This window comes from Pelobates fuscus, chromosome 2 (assembly GCF_036172605.1).
Source record: "Pelobates fuscus isolate aPelFus1 chromosome 2, aPelFus1.pri, whole genome shotgun sequence".
NCBI classification, from domain to species: Eukaryota; Metazoa; Chordata; class Amphibia; order Anura; family Pelobatidae; genus Pelobates; species Pelobates fuscus.
Genome location: NC_086318.1, coordinates 135,234,879 through 135,252,304, shown reverse-complemented (window position 1 = coordinate 135,252,304; position 17,426 = coordinate 135,234,879). Strand labels below are relative to the sequence as shown.

At 41.5% G+C, this 17,426-nt stretch overlaps 1 protein-coding gene across 2 annotated transcripts in view; it reads left to right on the top strand.

The window, feature by feature from the left end:
* LAMP3 (lysosomal associated membrane protein 3) overlaps positions 1-17,426 on the top strand; it is a 113,590-nt gene that overhangs the window by 82,587 nt on the left and 13,577 nt on the right. The window contains exon 6 of one of the 2 annotated variants that reach the window (XM_063442723.1): positions 9,194-9,809. The exons of the other annotated variant lie outside the window; for it this stretch is intronic. Coding sequence (XP_063298793.1) covers positions 9,194-9,333 — 140 coding nt within the window. The 3' untranslated portion in view covers positions 9,334-9,809. Of the gene's footprint in view, positions 1-9,193; positions 9,810-17,426 lie in introns of those variants that run through there. 2 annotated transcript variants of the gene reach the window in all.

Genomic DNA, 17,426 nt, shown 5'->3' with positions numbered 1-17,426 from the left:
GCAGCTTATAAATCAAAATGTCTGACATATGAGAAAAGTGCCACTTACCGTATATACTCGAGTATAAGCCGAGTTTTTCAGCACATTTTTTGTGCTGAAAAACCCCAACTCGGCTTATACTCGAGTCAGAGTCTGTATTATGGCAATTTGCATTGCCATAATACAGACTGGGGGGAGAGGGGTGCTGGCAGAGCTGTAACTTACCTTCACAGCAGCTCCTGTCAGCTCTCTCCTCCTCAGCACCTCGGTCAGCTCCCAGTGTAAATCTCGCGAGAGCCGCGGCACTTACACTGGGAGCTGACAGAGGGAGCTGCACGGACGGCGCGGAGGAGGAGGAGAGAGCTGACAGGAGCTGCAGGACAGGTAAGTTACAGCTCTGCCCGCACCCCTCTCCCCCCCACTGAACTACCAATGACACTGGACCACCAGGGAAGGAGAGACCCCCTCCCTGCCATGTATCAAGCAGGGAGGGGGGACGAAAAAAAATATAATAATAATAAAATAAAAAATTATATTTTAAAAATTATATTTTAAATATATTTTAAAAATAATAATAATAAATTATAATAAATAATAATAAAATAAATAAAAATAATAAAAAAAATAATCTAACAAAAAAAAATATTACCATTATAATAATTAAAAAAAATAATAAAAATGCCCACCCCCCACCAAGGCTCTGCAACACACTGCACACACACACACTGCACACACTGCACTCACACACACTCACTGCATTCATACACACTCACTGCACTCACACACACACACTGCACTCACACACACACTGCACTCACACACACACTGCACTCATACACACACACTGCACTCATACACACTGCACTCATACACACTGCACTCACACACACACACTGCATTCATTATATACACACACTGTAAATAAATATTCAGTTAATACAATTTTTTTAGGATCTAATTTTATTTAGAAATTTACCAGTAGCTGCTGCATTTCCCACCCTAGTCTTATACTCGAGTCAATAAGTTTTCCCAGTTTTTTGGGGTAAAATTAGGGGCCTCGGCTTATATTCGGGTCGGCTTATACTCGAGTATATACGGTATATAAAACAAAAATAAAATATACCAACTGTACAGCTTTGAATGCTAAAGCTTAACAAAGCATATTTTTCAGAAACACATAATGCAGATTATATATATATACACACATACAGGACAAGGAGAAACCTGTAATTTTTGTAACAAAAGAGTGAAAGAATATTTTTGAATAACTGAGAGCTATCTGGGAGGTTGTGAAAGAACAATGTGGGATATCATGTAACTCTCCTGATATCTAATTTTGTTACGGGGGTCTTCAAATCCACAGCACCATGTCTTTGCCTCCCAACCAGGAGATTAAGATCTCCCATGATTGCACACAACCTGCAAAAGAGTGGGTTCTGGAGAGCAAGGGAGCCTTGAATCTGTCTTGGCAATTTGAGAAGACAACAACTGCAATAGTCTTGTTCCCTCACAAAACAACAAGGAAGCAGCTACAGTGCCTTGCAAAAGTATTCACCCACCTTGGCATTTTTTGTGTTTTGTTGCCTCCCAACCTAGAATTAAAATGGATTGTTTGAGGATTTGCATAATTTAATTTACAGAACTTTGAAGATGTTTTTTTTTATTATTATTATTATTGTGAAGCAAATAACAAGTAGGACAAAATAACAGAAAAAGTCAATGTGCATAACTATTCACCCCCCTAAAGTCAATACTTTGTAGAGCCACCTTTTGCAGCAATCACAGCCCCAAGTGCTTTGGATAAGTCTCTATGAGCTTGCCACATCTTACAACTGGGATTTTTTCCCATTCCTCCTTGCAAAACTGCTCCAGCTCCGTCAAGTTGGATGGTTTGCGCTTGTGAACAGCAATCTTTAAGTCTGACCACAGATTTTCTATTGGGTTTAGGTCTGGGCTTTGACTTGGCCATTCCAACACATTTACATGTTTCCCCTTAAACCACTCAAATGTTGCTTCGGGGTCATTGTCCTGCTGGAAGGTGAACCTCTGTCCTAGCCTCAAATCACGCACAGAGTGGTAAAGGTTTTGCTCAAGAATATCCCTGTATTTAGCACCATCCATCTTTCCCTCAACTCTGACCAGTTTCCCAGTCCCGGCTGCTGAAAAACATCCCCACAGAATGACGCAGCCACCATCATGTTTCACTGTGGGGATGGTGTTCTTTGGGTGATGTGATATGTTGGGTTTGCGCCAGACATAGCATTTTCTTTGATGTCCGAAAAGTTCAATTTTAGTCTCATCAGACCAGAGCACCTTCCTCCATACATTTTGGGAGCCATTTTGTAATTATGTAATTTACGTGCCATTTTGTTTTTTGCTGACAGTAATGGCTTCCATCTTGCCACTCTGCCATAATGCCCAACTCTATGGAGCGTACAGCTTATTGTACAAATACTCCAGTCTCTGCTGTGGAACTCTGCAGCTTCTCCAGGGTTACATTAGGTCTCTGTGCTGCCTCTCTGTTTAATGCCCTCTTTGCCCGGTCCGTGAGTTTTGGTGGGAGGCCGTCTCTTGGCAGGTTTGCTGTTGTGCCGTGTTCTTTCCATTTGGTTATGATAGATTTGACAGTGCTCCTGGAGATCATCAAAGATTTGGATATTTTTTTTATAACCTAACCTTGACTTGACTTCTCAACAACATTGTCCCTTACTTGTTTGGAGAGTTCCTTTGTCTTCATGGCAGTGTTTGGTTAGTGTTGCCTCTTTCTTAGGTGTTGCAGCCTCTGTGTCCTTTCAAAAAAGGTGTGTATATGTAATGACAGATCATGTGACACTTAGATTGCACACAGGTGGACATCATTTCACTAATTATGTAACTTCGGAGGGTAATTGGTTGCACCATAGCTTCTTATGGGCTTCATAACAAAGGGGGTGAATACATACGCACATCTATTCTACGGGGTATTATAAACACTTCTCGGGAATATTGCTGCCTTGGCTCACCAAGGCCCTCAACGCTGTAGGCGAGGGAGGGACCCTGGGAAAGGTATCCCTGGCAGCCACTATTACAGTCCTACTTAAACTAGGGAAGAACCCATTACAATGCAGCAGTTACCGACCAATTTCACTGTTAAATGTTGACGCTAAACTGTTCACGAAAGTTCTGGGTACTAGACTTAAGCATCTCCTTCCCGATTTAATACATGCGGATCAGACGGGTTTCATCCCAGGTCAGGAAGCTAGGGACAGCACCCTCAGACTTTTCTCTATCCAACACCACGCGAGGAAAATGGGGGTCCGATTACTCCTACTATCAACTGATGCGGAAAAAGCATTTGATCGGGTCAACTGGATATACATGCTGGCGACACTAAGGAGGCAGGGATGCGGTCAGAGACTCCTTACATGGATATCTGCTATATATAGCAGGCCACGCGCATCTGTGAGGATAAATGGAGCCACGACCGAGGACTTCGCAATTAGCAATGGGACCCGACAGGGATGCCCACTCTCGCCATTGCTGTTCGCACTGACCCTGGAGCCATTGCTACAAGCAATCCGCCAAAATCCGGACATACTGGGATATGGCTGGCAGGGAGTACAACATATAGTGGCTGCGTATGCAGACGATCTCCTTTTTTTTCTCCGCAACCCCAGGATCACTCTACCGTGTCTCCTCTCATAATTTGATAGATTCGGACAGGTATCCGGATTTAAACTTAACATCTCGAAATGTGAGGTCCTGAATTTAACACTCCCCACAGAGGAGTTCCGGTCCTTAGAATCGGAGTTTGCGTTCCACTGGTGTCGCGATAGGATGAAATACCTGGGTATCTGGGTGACCTTGGCCCTGGGAGATGTGTATCAACATAATTTCACACCCTTATTAAAGAATGTACTCGCAGACCTGTCCAGATGGTCCTACCCACATGTAACATGGCACGGACGAATTGCGGTGATTAAAATAAATATTCTCCCGAGGGTCCTATATTTCATGCAGACTATACCTCTCGCACTACCGTCGGCTTTCTTTTCCACCCTAAAAACGGCGGTGATTAACTTTATCTGGCGGGGCGGACGATCTAGGTCATCTGCCGACCTAGAATTTGCAGAGAGCTAGTGCTACCAGATTTTAAGAAATATCATCAGGCCGCGATCATGCAACGTATACTGGACTGGCACTTAGCCCAGACGACTAAACAATGGGTGGAGCTCGACAGGGGTCTCATCGGACCAACGATGGAGGCGAAGATCTGGGGAAGTCCTGGAAGATTGCCAACTCATCTTGCTGATGAAGGATTGATCCTACAGACTCTACATGGTTGGAAAACGCTGAGATTGCAAGAACACGTATCCCCCGTACCTAGCCCAATGATGCCGATCACGCATAACGCAGCCATAGGGGGGGGACTCCCTGCCGGAGCATTACCCATCCAGGGCACTGGTACATACATACCCATACATAAGGTCCTCGTGGGCGGGAGCATGCGGAACCTTCCCTCGCTGTTGGGTGATAGTCCACAGACCCCTCTCCTCCAATTTAGATATCTACAACTGAACCATTTCTATGAATCACTACCACACAAAAATCGACTGCTTAGGGACCTTACGTGGTTTGAAGACCTCTGCGACCGAGGCGCCACGATAGAACATGCACTCTCTGCACTGTATCAACATCCACTAATCGGAGGCACATCTGCGACTGCGATGTTCAAAAGGCAATGGGAAGAGCAGCTCGGAAAATCACTCACAACACAGCAATGGGATACAGCGTTGCTTTGGCAGCATAAGAGCTCTATGAGTTCTTATTACCAGGAAATGAATTATAAGTTGCTCTCTCTATGGTATAGAACACCAGCTTTACTACACCGTATATTCCCTTCAATTCCTCCGGTGTGTTGGAGGTGCCAGAAAACACGCGGCACAGTGCTACATATCTGGTGGGAGTGCAGAGCTATTGCCCCATACTGGGAAATGATCAGGGAAGCAGTTGTACTTATCTTGGGAGACTTACTGGAATGGAATGCGGAATTGGCGTTGTTACATGTCTCAACACAATCCATATCGTCGTATAAGAAATCGATATTACGACTTGCTTAATGCCGCAAAGGCCAACATTCCAGCCCACTGGAAACATTGTGTAGTTCCTGCCAAAAAAGAGTGGATCCGTAGGGTGGAAGAGATCCAGGGAGCAGAAGAAGCACATGCTACTTTGACGGGACGGGGAACCAGGCACGCGGAGATGTGGATGCCATGGTTCTTATACATTTCCCGTTACCCTAGAGATGGAGACACATCGGGACATCAGGGGCGTAGGCTGGTACAGACCCTGTTGGAGGGATTACACTCCGTGCAAGATGTATGTTTTTCTTAGGACATTGATTTTGTTCTCTTACTTATGTTATATATGTATTTTATGCATGATTAGACCTGCGAGTCTTACTATTCAGCTTTTGTTGACTCTGCAAACAATTATATAAATAAACAGATTTTCAACAAAAAAAAATACATACGCACATGCCAATTTTCTGTTTTCTATTTCTAAAAAATTGTTTTATGTATATATTTTTCTCATTTCCCTTCACTAACTTAGAATATTGTGTTTTGATCCAACACATAAAATTCAGATTAATAAAACATTGAACTTAAGGCTGTAATGTAACAAAATAGGCAAAAAGTCAAGGGAGGTGAATACTTTTGCAAGGCACTGTAATCCCATATGGCAGAAATGTAGGAAGATGCGAGAGTAGGGAGGTAGTTAGAAAGGTGTAATCAATGGCTTAGCAGAGCAATGATAAAGTGGGTTTTGGAAGGGCATGGAGTATGGAGAGACAAGGAAAAATTAAAGATAGGGAGAACAAAGGACTAGGAGGTGGGAGAGTGTACAAGTATGGTTAGTAATACATTGAAGCTTAATCCAAAATTCAAATAATAACCCGCAATGCTAATCGTAAAAGCAATTTTCACCCTATATACAGTATTAATTCTAAATGTAAGTGTATGATGGCTGCATACATACACACACATGCGTTTGTGTGTGTGTATGCTTATGCATGTCTATTTGCTGCATTCAACTAAAGTAAAAAAAATGGGATAACAAGCTATTATATCTGTAAAATTGATGCAAAAATTGTCAGTTGAACATCGGTTTTTGCAAAGACATTTCTGTAAACACAAACCAAGTTATGCCAAATTGTTGACACCTCTTTGTCATAATCTTTACAGATATAATGAGCTACAGTATATTTTTGAGAAATGGTTTACATTCATGATGACAACGTGATATCAATGCCATTTTACTTTCTGTAAAAGAAAATGTACCTTTCTTCAGGATATCAATACAGTACTGTTTCTTAACAAGAATAAACCTCTGAACTATTCTGTAAGAATGTGAATTTTAGAATATGTTCTCATCTGCAATAGCAACATTAGCCTCAATTCTAATATCAATCCAAAATTTTACCTCAAATATAATTAATCTTGAGAATAACCTTTGAAATATTTTAGGAAAAAATAAAAGTTTAAAATCGGAAAATTTGTCTGACTTCTAACTTTTGCCCATACCTCGGACATTTTAGGAAAATGTGTTAAGCTCTGCATTATCTTGTGTATGCAGCTCTTGTATCTGAATATGTATCAAGCATAATATTTCGTCTTGCTTTTAAAAAAATATATATTTTTATTTGAGTCAGGATAATTACACAATGTTGAAATACACAGACATAGCATACAGATATCCAGATATTCAAAAATATAGTACATGTAAGCAGGGCCAGATTAACATAGGGGCTAATGGAGCTGCAGCTCCAGGCCCAGGCCCATGGAATAGGCCCATTTATTAAAAAAAAAAAAAAAATTAAACTTTTTTTTCTTTTTCTTTTTTTTTTTTTTACACACTACTCTTAGGGTTGTTCACCTGGCCAGTATTGATTTGAGGCTGTCTGGCCGGTGCCGATATTGCAGTAATACCGGCAATACAAATGCCGGTATTTTTCTCATGATAAACAGAGATTACTCTGCAATACCATTACCGGCAACTAGGGATCGCTGTGTGTGTGGAGAGAGGCAGGGATAGGAAGTTACAGCATATACCTGCATCGGTCTACTCACTGATCTGCAGGGAAGCAGCTACACAGTACATAGAGTCCAGACAGCCTACAGCTCAGAGAAGTGAGGGATGTGGTAAAGGCTGCAGGGAGACATGGGGACACTGAGACACTTGGGGACACTATGAGACATGGGGACACATGGAGACCTCTGGGGACACTGAGACACTTGGGGACACTTGGAGACACATACACACATGAGGACACTGAAACACTAGGGGGCACTGAGACCTGGGAACACTGAGACACTAGGGGACATGGGGACACAGATACACATGGGAACACTGAGACATGGGTAAACAGACACACATGGGGACACAGACATGGGGACACTAAGACACTTGGGGACACTGAGACATGGGAACACAGACACTAGGGACACAATGTCCCCAAGTGTCTGTGTCCCTAGTGTCTCAGTGTCCCTAGTGTCTCAGTGTCCCTAGTCTTCCAGTATCCCTAGTGTCTCAGTGTCCCCATGTTTCCCAGTGTATGTGTCCCCATGTCTCCAAGTGTCTGTGTCTCTCAGTGTCCCCATGTCTCTCAGTGTCCCCGGGCGACATGGGGACACTGGGAGACATCGGGACACTGGGAGGCATGGGGCACTGAGACACTGTGATACATAGACTCAGTGTCCCCCAGTGTCCCCATGTCTCACAGTGTCCTCTAGTGACATGGGGACACTGGGAGACATGAGGACACAGACACTAGGGAACACTGGGTGACAGGGAGACACTGGGAGACAGGGAGACACCAGGAGCAATCCATCTATACAGCAGAATCAAACTAAGTAGTTTTTTGGTGATTTCACAGAATTAGTTATGCAAATTAGTAAGGCCTGTATTTTTTTCCAAGACAGGTGGCAACCCTAACTACTCATCACATACTCTTGCTTAAGTATGGAAACTTAAGAGCGATATATGGAAACAAAACTTGTGTCGTCTAAAAAATGAAATGAAATTAATTAAGGTAATGCCGACTTTGGTCTCTCTAACACTCTGGCATGTTCCCTGTCTTCTACACTCACTACATCCACCTTTTCTCTGCCTGCTAGTAAGAAGGTAAGGAGACAAGTGGACCTGTGAGGGCTAGGGGACACTTGTGCCAACAGCATCCTGTTCAGCATCCATGGAGTGAGCGCATCATTAGACGCATTTATGCCGATATCAGAATGCTGTTGTCCAGCATGCATGATTGGCAGGCAGCCTGACATGCATTCATGCCAGGCTACCCTTCCAATTCTTTGGGCAGACACACCTCCTTTTTGGGTATGTTCGCCCTTTCAGATTACATGACCCGCATCAGTGGCTTTTACACCGCCCATTGACTTGCTGCTTTACTCGACACTGCTGTTAGGGGGTATGGATTTACTTGAAAGATAAAAGCATGAATTAGAGAGAGATTAGCATAGTTTAAGAGAATCTGAGTTTTTTTAAAGCTGCATCCTATGTGTTTCCCTCCAGCAACATCTCCACCAGATACATAATGCTTGAGAGGTATGACTGTTTTAGTGTTTTTGGTCGATAAGATTCTGTACTTAGGCCCCTCGTAATTGTCAGCACCAGGCCCACTTAATCTGGCCCTGTATGTAAAACAGAAAGTCAATTTTAATGCAATATATATCAACGCATAAAACAAAGTATGGCAGCGTATGCATAAAATGCAAAATCAGCAAAAGGGATCACATGTAATGATTAATGAAGCATTAGAGAGTATTCATCCTGACATACAGATAAATAACAAAGATAAAAGAAGAAATTTTAGCCAAAAAAATCTACTTGGAGTGAGTTATTTGTAAGGTCAACATACTGGTGGTGGGCTTTCAGATTACTTTGCTGTGTTGCTAAGTTTCCCCAAGTGCAAAACACAAATAGCAATTCCGGTGAGAAAAACCTATAACTCATTATCTCAGCTAAATAATAAGTGATCAGTATTTCCACCATGTTTATTGGTGTGTGTGGAAGGTCATCATTTTTCTTTGCTGCCACAGTTACAGGTGGCTGAGCCTGGAATGTATGTGATATTGTTACCGATCAAAGAATTCAACTTCAAATCTATACTTGATTACATAACTCATTTGATCAGCAAATCTTGCTATGACTTTATTCGCAGAGACAGAATGTTATGCAGACAAAAACCAAAAATTAATCCCTGCTGGTGTGGTCCTGGCGGTTGTAGGATTGATTCTGATTATCCTTCTCGTGGTCCTGCTTGTAAGAAGAAGGAGGAATTCAGAATACCAGCGTATATAAGAAAATCTGATTTGTCTTTCACAATTACACTTGTACAACTCACAGATTTTTAACTGCCAAGAAACTGACAGAGATAATCTTATCTTTAGGACATTTGCAGTTTTGTACTTCTGGATTGCTTGAGAATTCATACAATTTTTGGTGATGGTATTGTCTTGCAATCTAGCTTAGAATTCATGACGATGTTTTTAAGATGTCTGATGTATATTTGTGGTGGATTTCTATCTAGAGCTCTATAAAAACTTGATACTGTTAGAGTTGTTCATTACTGTGAAAGAAAATGGATCAGATCATTGCAGATTTAAACTACTAATTGCTTATTTAAAAATATGTCTGATTTTTTTGTAGACAAAAAATTGCAGTACGCTGGTTAATTACTGGCAGTTCACAAGTTGGCTAGACTATGGTGTACATTGTTTATTGGTGTGTACAAAACATATATTTCTGACTCTCTCTCTTCTATTTTCCTTTTAAGATATATAAAATATTTTTTATATATGAATATATTATACATTTTGTTTTTTAAAAATACACAAAATATAAATTAAAATAAAATAGTGCGGCCCTATGCATTACATGCAACTATTGGACTTCCGAAACGGGACCATATGTGCAATAAATCAGACATAAAGTTTCAAATGAAATACAATGAAAAAAATGTCCTCACTATGCTGCTATTTCCTATGAATGATGTTTTTTAAATTGTATTAATTTTGAAACTTTGTTTTGTGCACATATGATCTATGGGAAAGCTAAATTGTTTGATGAAATCCATAGGGACACACAATTTTGTTTATATTTTGTGTATTGTTATTTTTTGTTACAATAAATTTTGAATATTTGGATACTTACCCTAAATCCTGCTTTCCTTTGCTGATTTGAAGACCACAGCCAGGAGGAAAGGTGGAGTTGAATAGCACCCACACATGTAAGGGGAGGCCCCCAGAGGTGATTTATTTATCACAGATCCTGTGAATGCATTCCTTCAAGCACAGTTTTTTTTTTTTAAATGTTTTTAACTATATTACACTAGGTTGGTATTTGTTTTATAGATCTACAGCTGTATCCCCTATATATTTTGTATTGCGGTTGTTCTGCAAGGGACATTTTCTGGGATATCCCTTGGGGAAGCTGTACATTATAATACTCAAATAAGTATTTTTGACTACACCGTACACTAAGTGGTGAGGGTTTGGGACATTTGTACATATTCTATAACTCAGAAATTGTCCATCCACATTACTATGGAAATCTATTACGTGTATTATGCATTCTATGTGACTGTGCTTAGTGTAGTGCCAGTTAATGAAAGCAAAGTATGGATAAAATGGAATGTGACTGTTGAAAGGAAAGGGAGAGAAGGTGATACCATGACTGCCCAGGGTGGTAAAGGGAGATAAAGTATGGTAGATGAATAGGATGGGACTTGTGTATTAGGTGAGGGTAGCATCACTCCTGAGTATGTTACTGCTAATAATGAAGTTCAGATCTTTTCAAGTGTTTGTAGACAGGCCAATAAATGTTCATAGTATAACTAGTTTCACCGCATGAAGGTCTGTTGTTTGAAATATGTATAAATAGTACATACAAACAATAACTGGTGAGCATAACACAACCCTTCCAGCCTTTGAAAGCAGGAAATCAGGAAGAAGGGGGACATTTTAGTGTGAGTGATGTACCAGTGACACAATGCACCTCAGTGGTGGTGAGCAGCAATGGCAACAGGAAAGTGTCAACTCAAGTTGATAGGTGTCTATGCTCCATGCCTAGTCTGGTGTTTAGTCAGGTTGACAGGTGTCTATGCTCCATGCCTAGCCTGGTGTCTTGTCAGGTAGAAAGGTGACAATGATCCTTGGCTAGTGCAGTGTCGTGTCAGGTGTTTATGCTCCATCCCTAGCCTGGTGTCTTGTCAGGTTGAAAGGTGACAATGCTCCTTGTCTAGTGCGGTGTCTTGTCAGGTTGACAGGTGACCATGGTCTATTCCTAGTCCGGTGTCTTCGGTGGACACTTGGCTATGCTTTATCACTGGTCTGGTGTATTGTCAGATTGACAGGTGACTATGCTCCATGCCTAGTCTGGTGTCTTGTCAGGTTGACAGGTGGCTATGCTCAATGTCTAGTTTGGTGTCGTATCAGGTTGACAGGTGTCTATGCTCCATGCCTAGCCTGGTGTCTTGTCAGGTTGAAAGGTGACAATGCTCCTTGCCTAGTGTGGTGTCTTGTCAGGTTGACAGGTGACCATGGTCTATTCCCAGTCCGGTGTCTTCTGTTGACACTTGGCTATGCTTTATCACTAGTCTGGTGTCTTGTCAGATTGACAGGTGACTATGCTCCACGACTAATCTGGTTTCGTCAGGTTGACAGGTGTCTATGCTTCATGCCTAGCCTGGTGTCTTGTCAGGTGACTATGCTTCATGCCTAGCCTGGTGTCTTGTCAGGTGACTATGCTTCATGCCTAGCCTGGTGTCTTGTTCGGTGACTATGATTCATGCCTGGCCTGGTGTCTTGTCTGGTGACTATGCTTCATGACTAATCTGGTGTCTTATCAGGTTGACAGTTGGCTTTGCTCCATGCCTCATCTGGAGCAATTCAGAGTGGATTGTGACATTTGTGCATCATTTATACAACGCATTATTTACACATTCAAATGGATACATTTTTGAGGATGTTACTAGGTGTATATAAAAAAAAATTGTCTGAATAGGTTCTATAAAATTGTAAATAATGATTAAGTCTTTAGGTAGGAGCCAGCAGAATACAAGCTTCACTCACTACTGATAATGTGCTACCTCAGCTCAAAGAACTCTAAAAGCAATTCCTTCTTGAAGGATCACTCTAGGCACCATAACCACTACAGTTTGCTATAGTGGTTATGGTGCCTGGAGTTTCCTAGTGCCCCATACCCACTGTAAACCATTTTATCATGGGATCTGCCAGGTGCTGCTCCTCACCTGCACTATAAACGCTGGAGAGACACTTACTAAGTTATCGAGCAGGGCAGTGCTTAGCTCATTGGCTGACACTCTCAGACCTTGAAAAACAGATTGACTCATTAGAATAGTGGAGCGCCAGGGCAATCCTGGCACCACAGGCACTACAGAAAGCTCTAGTGATTATGCTGCTTGGAGTGTATCGCTAATATGAATAAATCATAGTACTCTTTTTTTGTATTTTTAAAAATAAATTCACTGGCCTATTTTATGTTTCGCTGTGTATTCTGTTTTTGTGTTGTGTGTAGTTGATTATTGGAAACATAATAGTTTGCTCTGTGTATTAAATGTTAATATCCCTTTACCATTTAAATAAAAAAATGAAAACGGAAAATGTGTGTTATTTTTTTGAAGACAACAGAGAAAATAAGTTTAATAATGTGCTTGAACGATCGTCTACTAATCAAAGAAATCCACAGTTTCTGACAAAGGTTAATTACAGGATTGACGTTAGGAAGACTCACCCATTTTCTATAAAATGAGGTGACTTGCAAGTGGGCATTAGGAATTCATTAGACACTGATAACACTTTTATTTTAAATTATTATTCCACTTTAAAGCCTAGGTCACGGGCAATTCCTTTGGTAAGGTAAGAGAGTAAAGGTGTTGTATAATCTGGTTATTCTCTCCTCTATTCAGTGCAGAAAAGGGAAAAAGTCTGATCTGAAATGAGGACATTATACTTGCCTGGTAGATGGGGATTTTGGGACTGGCCATTGTTTTGGTATGGAGAATTCGGGTTCATTGGTATAATTTAGAATTTCTATAATTTGGGGGTTTTGGCCTCAAATTTTAAATTCATGTTGACTTCACTTTAGTGTAGAACCCTGCATGTGGCGTTGGTAAAATCTGCAGGATATATATATTGTGTGAGAGAAAATGTGGAATGGTTGTTGAGGGAAGATATATTAGGCCTGCTTTACTAAACAGCAGTCTGAGGTTTCTCAATGAAATGTCCCAGGGAGAGATGTTAGGTTTGCAAGATACATTGCTGGTACTCTGCAAACCACGTCAAGGGTCCCTGGGGCGGAGCATTTGGAGAGCAGGGTGGGCCAGTGCTCCAAAAGCACTAGTTGCTAGGTAACAGCCAGACCAGGACTTGTATATACCTTAGGCGTTCCAGAGATGTGAACTAATTGATACTCACCTGTTACTGGTTAATTTAAAAGAAGGGATCAGGCTTCTATAGAGTGAGAGAGAAAGAGCCAGAGGAATGGTGTGTCTTGCATGTATATTTTGTTATTGTAAATTGGTAAGTGGGAAAGCCACCCAATTCCCGATAGTGATTACTGTGTTTAGTACGTGCTCAACAAGAACAAGGAATTTTGTTTTGTTTATTTTTATTTTGAAGCACCTGTATATTTTGCACCAAATAAATCGGGAAAAAGTGAGCTGGATGTGTCCTGGACTTTGATTACCCTCCTAGAAGGTATATATGAAAATCGATTGCAAAGGATAGCACTCCAAGAACTTATACAATTTAACTTTTATTTACCTTACAGTTACAGCTGTCCTGATGAAAGCTTGAGAGAATCGAGCTGAAACGTTGTCAATTTTGACTGTAAGGTAAATAAAAGTTATATTTTATAAGTCCTTGGAGTGCTATCCTTTGCAATCATTTTTTTTTTTTTTTTTTTTGGCTGGACAAGCACCGGGCATTATAGTGATTTTGGTTGAGTGCAAAATTATTTTTCTTTTTTTAGATATATATATATATATATATATATGTGTGTTTATATTATGCACCCTACATGCTAGGAAAATAAAATGGATTTATAAACTTGATATCATGGAGCCTGGCTTTAGCAAATCTTGTAGTTTCATGGAAATGGCATTTTACTATTGCCCATATCGCCCATATCTCCCATAAACCCCAAGAAGTTCCATTGAGTTTGAGATAGCAAATAGTTTTTACTAGTTGTACTATGCAAGATTGACTATCAAATAGGAATCATTTATGCCATAAATCCTATGCCTTGTGGTGCCCTGTGGCATTTGTCAGCCCTGCCCCGTATGTGGATATGGACAATTCACACCTGCACATTACTCAAAGTCTTTTCTCCTTATTTGTCTTGCTAGCTATTCCCGCATGAGATATTGTGGCTGGGATTATGTGTTTTTGCTGGACATCGGCGGTGGGCACTCTATTACTAATAATTGGTGGAGACCTGTTGGCGGTGGGCACTCCATTAATAATAATTGGTGGAGACCTGTTGTCCCTACCTCCTAACCACCACCAATGACTGGCATATCCACCCCAGACTAGTCCCCCAGCCCCCCCTTAGTTTAATGCCTTCCCTCACTATTGTTAGGGTTGGATAAATTTAATTTAATACCTGTAAGATATATGTATTTACTATCAGAAGCCTTTTTTCATGTAAACTGTTTTATCTTCAGCCCCCAAAAAGACCAAAGTAAAATCCATAATAAGTGATGCAACTCTTGGAAAAATAGATGGGAAAAAATCAAAACTGCAATGCAAAAAATTAAATCAATTTTTGCTCTTTTAGGGCTCCACGCAGAATGAGGCTTCAAGGCCGGAAAACCTTTATAAAGGCTTTCCCCCCACTGGTGCTTTATAAATCTGAGTTTAATACAGACACCATTTGCATCTGGGCAATTGCTGCAAATCTGGTTGAATTATCCAAATTGGAGGCTTATCCATAGGAGCACTTAGGGCTGTTTTATGGTGAGAACAAATACTGGTAGCTGTTTGGAGAAACTTACTTGAGAACATACAGGGATGTAAAAAAAAATGGGGTGGTTTGAAATCTGCCCTGTTTAACCAGATTGTGCACATGGACTAGTGTCCTTGAAATAGTAATTTTCCGGAATTTCCATTGAGATGCCATTCGGTAAGCAGAGCCAGCTGTCCATGAGCAAAGGCATGCTATTGGCCTCTCCAGACAGGGTGAGATTACAATGCTTACAGGAGACAGAAGTAAGAAGCCATCTTGGAAGTAACACAGAAAGAGCACGGCACAGTATAATAATAGCAAATTCTCTCCCCCAATAACCTCAGTGACTGCCTAAAGGCTGATTAAGCAAGGGAATTTACTCAATTTAATCAGCAAACGTAACAGTAGCTGCATGACTTGTGCAAAAGTCAGATATAGGGCAATACATTAGAACACATTAGAAAAAGGAAAAAGTATAATGCCTTTGAACAATACTCATTCTACACAAGTAGGTACTATTTTGCAGGTCGTCAAGGGTTTTTACAATAAGATTGACATTGCCAGATTACCAGACATGCGTTTAAGTATGCAGTGATAACTTCACAAAACCATAGAGCATCCCATACCATAAGAGTGGAGTATCAGTTGTTACTAAGAAGCACCAGCAGATACCCCTTATATTGTTCACTAGCTTCTTTCTGTGTCAGATATCTAACAACGTCGACCAGTCCCTTCTCCTGGACTGGATTAGAAAACAAAAAAGAGAGAGAGAAAAGGATAGAAAGAGGAAAAAAGAGAAAGAGGGTGGGACCAATTGGAGTTTATCGAAAAAGGGTGACAAGCACCCATTAGTGCTATGTGGGGGGGGGGGGGTGGAAGGACCAGGCGGTCTGCGAGGCGGGGCACCCATTTCATCCCTGTCCCAGGTCGCTGCTGTCCCAGGGTTCCCATTTTTTAAGGATTTTTTTAAGCAAACCTTTTACTCTGGCTGTCAATTCGTCCATTAAATGGATCTCTCTAATTCTCGCTATAACCTCTGGTACCTTTGGGGTGTCCTGTTGCAGCCATGTGGCTGCCACTGCCTTCCTAGCTGCTAAGGTGAGTTTGTGTATAAGTTTTTGTTCCGCCCTTGTCCAACCATCAACAGTGCAATTAAGCAGGTAGACCCAGGGATCCAATTCCAGGGTCCTGGAGAGTACTCTCAGTATCAGTTGTTTAACTGCGGTCCAGAAGAGGACTATTTTTGGGCACTCCCACCACATATGTAGGTAGGTGCCTCTCTCACCGCAGCCCCTCCAGCATGTGTCAGTAGTGGTTTCGTGCATTCTGAATAATTTAACGGGAGTCGTGTACCATCGAAACATTGTTTTAAAGGATTGCTCCTGTAGGGTCACGCATACGGAGGTGGTGTTACTCGCTTCCCAAATCTCCTGCCATTCGATGCCCTCGAGTACCCAAGTCGTGTTCCCATTAGTCAGCATACCCCAGCCGTCCCCAATCCCCATTTTCAGAGCAAAGGTGGGCCCGTTATCATCCCCTTGGGTACAGTTTCTGATAGGTAGTGCCGTTCAAAGAAAGTCTTTTGCTGCAGCGCCGCCCTTTTTATATGGGGCTGTTTCGCGAAATCCTTTAATTGGAGATAGCGTATCAAATCAGCTGGCGTCAAGTGCCTCCCCTGTGCGAGGTCTTCAAAGCCAATGAACTCAGTGTCCTGGTACAGAAGGCATATTCTTTGAATACCTGTCTGTTCTATATTTCTGAAATCCCTGGGGGCCATACCCAGGGGGAAGGCTCTGTTTCATAGATAGGGCATAAGGGGGGATGGTGAAGAAGCTAGCTTGTGTTTTATGTGTGAAGAATCCCAAATTCTTAAGGAGTTGAGGATTGTTGGGCAGGTAACTGAGTATGGATCTATTTTCTTTTGGCACCCACATTGCAAATTGTGGTAGATCAGCACCCACCATTAGCGATTCTATATCTACCCATTTTCTGTCTCCCGGGGGTGAGTGCCACATTGCTACTTGTGTTAATTGGGCTTCTAAATAGTAGTAATATAGGCAGGGAAGCCCCAGCCCGCCCCTAGGTTTGGGTCTATATAGAACCTGTCTGGAAATCCTATGTCTTTTATTCTGCCAGATGAATGCACATATTGCTCTCTGTAGAGGGAGCAGTTGGGCCTTGTAGATGCATATGGGTAGTGCCTGAAACAGGAAGAGGATGCGTGGCAGAACATTCATTTTTACGGAATGAATTCTTCCTATCCATGATATGGGTTTGTCCAGCCACTCATCCAAATCCTTCACTAGCGATTTAATTAGGGGGGTATAATTATGCTGATATAGCTTGTCTGGGTCAGCTGTCAAATGTATCCCCCGGTATTTGAGAGATGAGTGCTCTATATGTATAGTGTGCCTGTCTCTGATCGA